We start from the raw sequence: 3,225 nt of genomic DNA, 5'->3' as shown, positions 1-3,225 counted from the left end.
TCACCCCCCCCCCCCCCCTCTCTCTCTCTCCTCGTCTTCCTCTCCTTTTCTCCGCAGCCTCCGTTATTACCGGTCACTCGGTGTAAAGGAGAAACCGGGCATTTCGCCCTGACTTGGTGGAATAACACCTTTTTGTATCTTTATCCTTTTTTCCCACTGGGTGTTGCGAGCGCGCAGCTGCTGTGCGCCGGTGTAGATTCCTGTGAATGGTGGATTTGGCAAACATGGAGACAGTGGAGAAGGAATGCGGGGCCCTCGGGGGACTATTCCAGGCGATAGTGAATGACATGAAGGTAAATATACGCTGCTTCATTTTAAACCTCTGTCACTGGATCTGCGCTCAGCGCTGATGCGCATGGTGGGATCAACATCCTCATATATATATATATATATATATATATATATATATATATTATATGGGGTCGGGGGCACATCTCCCCTCATAGATTTTTCAGTTATTAAACATCATGACGGATTGGTTTTACCAAAGTAATGCGGCCGCGAAACCCCGCACCATCCCTCTCCTCTACCCCCTATAGAAAACTAGATGCGCATGTAAACGTCAATGCTAACGTCTTCGGACGTGATCCTAAATCATCTCCCTTGTCCCCAGATCCTCCAAAGACAGAGGGAAAAAAGATAAAATAGCCCTTCTACCAGAATCTGACATCTTGTGAGGATCCGGTACAGTTTGGTGGTGCTCTGGTGCGAACGGCCACTTGGGCTCTTTAGGAGCCCAGTTTGAGTTATTATTCTGAGCCCGTTCATCTCAGAGGCTCGGAGGAGCGGGTCCTGTGGATCAGATTCCTTCATTGCAACGCATGTTAATCATACATGCCTTCATCAGAATGCATATCATCTTGGCATGTAAGGAGAGGTACAGATTGGGACCTTCTGTGTCATCTCAGTGAGAGTGCAGAGTCACTCGTTCTCCTGCAGGCTGATCTGTCAGGAAAACATTGAAGGCGTTAAAAGCCAAACAGGAACCCAGCCTGCCTACCTGCCTGCTTCTTCTTTCTTCTTGTCTGCCTGCTCTCAGCACCAGCATAGAAATTATGTCAGGTTATGTCAGTATCTGCAGCAGACCTCTTCCCAGGTTAATTGGTTCAGTACCCAGGTTCGATGCTTTGAGCTGATCTCTGCTCTTTATGCTACTCTGACAATCCATCTATTTTCTCACCGTGATGTCAGGGCAGGGCAGGGCAGGTTTCCTGTTGCTAGTGGCAGATCAGCAAAAACTCAAACACATTAACTATCAACTCCGATAGGTGATTATGTAACAACAGAAATATCTTGCGTTAAGATTATTGAAAATGTATCACACTTATTGAAATAACCAACATTAAAGTGGCAGTTCTTGGATTAATGGAGCCAAGCCCTTCTGTTTTACTCTGTTTTTGTTTTTACATTGAAGTGTCACAAATCCAAAGTGTGTTTATAACTAAAATAATTCTGGCTTAACTAGTCTAGTTTGTTGTCTCAATAATAATGGTCCCAAAGCCAAAGAAACACAATGTGCTCTTTTTGTGTATTCACAAACAGAATCAAAGTTTCATAGACAACAAACTGATTTGAAATGAATCTGTTCAGTTGGCACATCAGTCCAGTTTAGGTCATACCAGTGTTTCATACTTTGAAGTAGTGCTGACTGAATTTAGTCAAGAGCACTTGAAATACAATGAAAATCTTCCCATCAGTGACATAATTTAATGTCATTTTGCTGAAGCAATGTCAGCATCATATCCAGCTATTACACACAGTGTTGGTCACCCATATGCTTTTATTCTAATTCATTCGTTGTCCTTTATGGTGTCTTTTCTCCTTTTGTTAGACCCAGTGATGCACCAATAAATCAGTTAGTAATTGAAACTGGCCAGTTTTTCCTTCATAAGTGCTGACCTTGTGGCATCATCTGCAGTTATATGGGTGCTGTTGCTGTGCTGTTCCCTGTGACTTAGGGAAGAAAGAGCTGAGCCAAAAAATCGAAGTTCTGCATTTAACAGTACATCTATGTTCCATCTATGTTGGGTGGCTCGACAGCCTAGAGATAAGAAGCCTTCTCTTCCGGTGAGAAGTCAGCTGAGGTGGTTCAAATTAGGATGCTTCCTGGCCAACTCCCTTCGGAGGTTTTCTAAACAGTTGGAGGAGAACCTTGGAAGATCCAGAAAGTTCTGGACTGACCATATATCTGTATGGCTTGTGAAAGCCCTGCTGGGGAAAGGGATGACTGGGCTTACCTCCTTGACCTGTTACCCCTCTGACTTTATCTTGGAAAAGCAGAAGACGGTGAATCAATCAATTTACTTGAAAAAAGTTAGAATTGTCCAAAATTTGAATTTGAAGTTCAGATCTTAGAGAAAACATGAATAAGGGGTCAGGCAAGAAAAGGGTGACCAGTGTATCTCTAGTTAACCCCATTGTCTCATCTTTAAAGTGTGAACAGAATTTTTGGTCTGCTGTGGTTCTCAACTCAGGCAAAGCAGACTTCGTGCAACACTGGCTACTGGGTACACTGGGTAATAATAAGACACATTTAAATGGTACTCATTTCCAAAGCGTCAATCCAGGATACTGTGAATTGTTCCAAACATTTCTTCAGCAACCCCTTATCTATTCCAAAACACAGCACTCAGGCAGAAAACACTAGAACTAGCTTGTGTTACGTGATTTGATTATATAGAAGAATTCAGTTGATTATTGAATATGTATTTGAAAAGTGATTAAAGTATTGAGAAATACTTTACCTTTTAATTTCCAGGTGCACTTAAGACTTTCTCTGAATATCTTGAAGGTCCAGACTAATTGTATGGTACAAAATAGCATGGTGTTGTTCTGTAAAGTATAGTATAGTGTTGTATAGTGTAATATTGTATGGTCTTTGATCAAAGCCTTTCAATTTAACAGTTTCTCTCTGTATCTCCATGTTTCTTTGTTTCATCTATAATTCATGTGTGCTCTAATAGTTTCCCTGTTTATGTTCTCCTGCTCAGTCTCAAATATATGGGTCAGTTGTCTTTGAGCTAAATAAAAAAAAAAAAACTTCTGGCTTAATTTGGAATGGATGAATTGCTCAGGTCTCAGGAGGGGAACGCCGTTGGTGAGCAGCTGAGAATCGTTGAGTCATCAGCCTTCTAAGTCCCCTTTCCTCAGCCGAAAACAATGTGGTTTTAATCAGTGATTACAGCTCACTACAGAAAAAATGTTGCAGCAGATGAAACAAAGGAA

General features: G+C 41.8%; 1 protein-coding gene across 1 annotated transcript in view; it reads left to right on the top strand.

The window, feature by feature from the left end:
* The first annotated feature begins 30 nt into the window (after positions 1–30).
* Positions 31–3,225, top strand: part of mtss1lb (MTSS I-BAR domain containing 2b) — an 89,941-nt gene continuing 86,746 nt past the window's right edge. The window contains exon 1 of the mRNA XM_047362737.1: positions 31–293. Within this exon, the coding sequence (XP_047218693.1) occupies positions 207–293 (87 nt within the window). The 5' untranslated portion in view covers positions 31–206. The remainder of the gene's footprint in view (positions 294–3,225) is intronic.

Source organism: Girardinichthys multiradiatus, chromosome 4 (assembly GCF_021462225.1).
Source record: "Girardinichthys multiradiatus isolate DD_20200921_A chromosome 4, DD_fGirMul_XY1, whole genome shotgun sequence".
Taxonomy (NCBI): domain Eukaryota; kingdom Metazoa; phylum Chordata; class Actinopteri; order Cyprinodontiformes; family Goodeidae; genus Girardinichthys; species Girardinichthys multiradiatus.
Note: the sequence above shows the minus strand (reverse complement) of the source record. Positions and strands in the feature narration are given on the sequence as shown.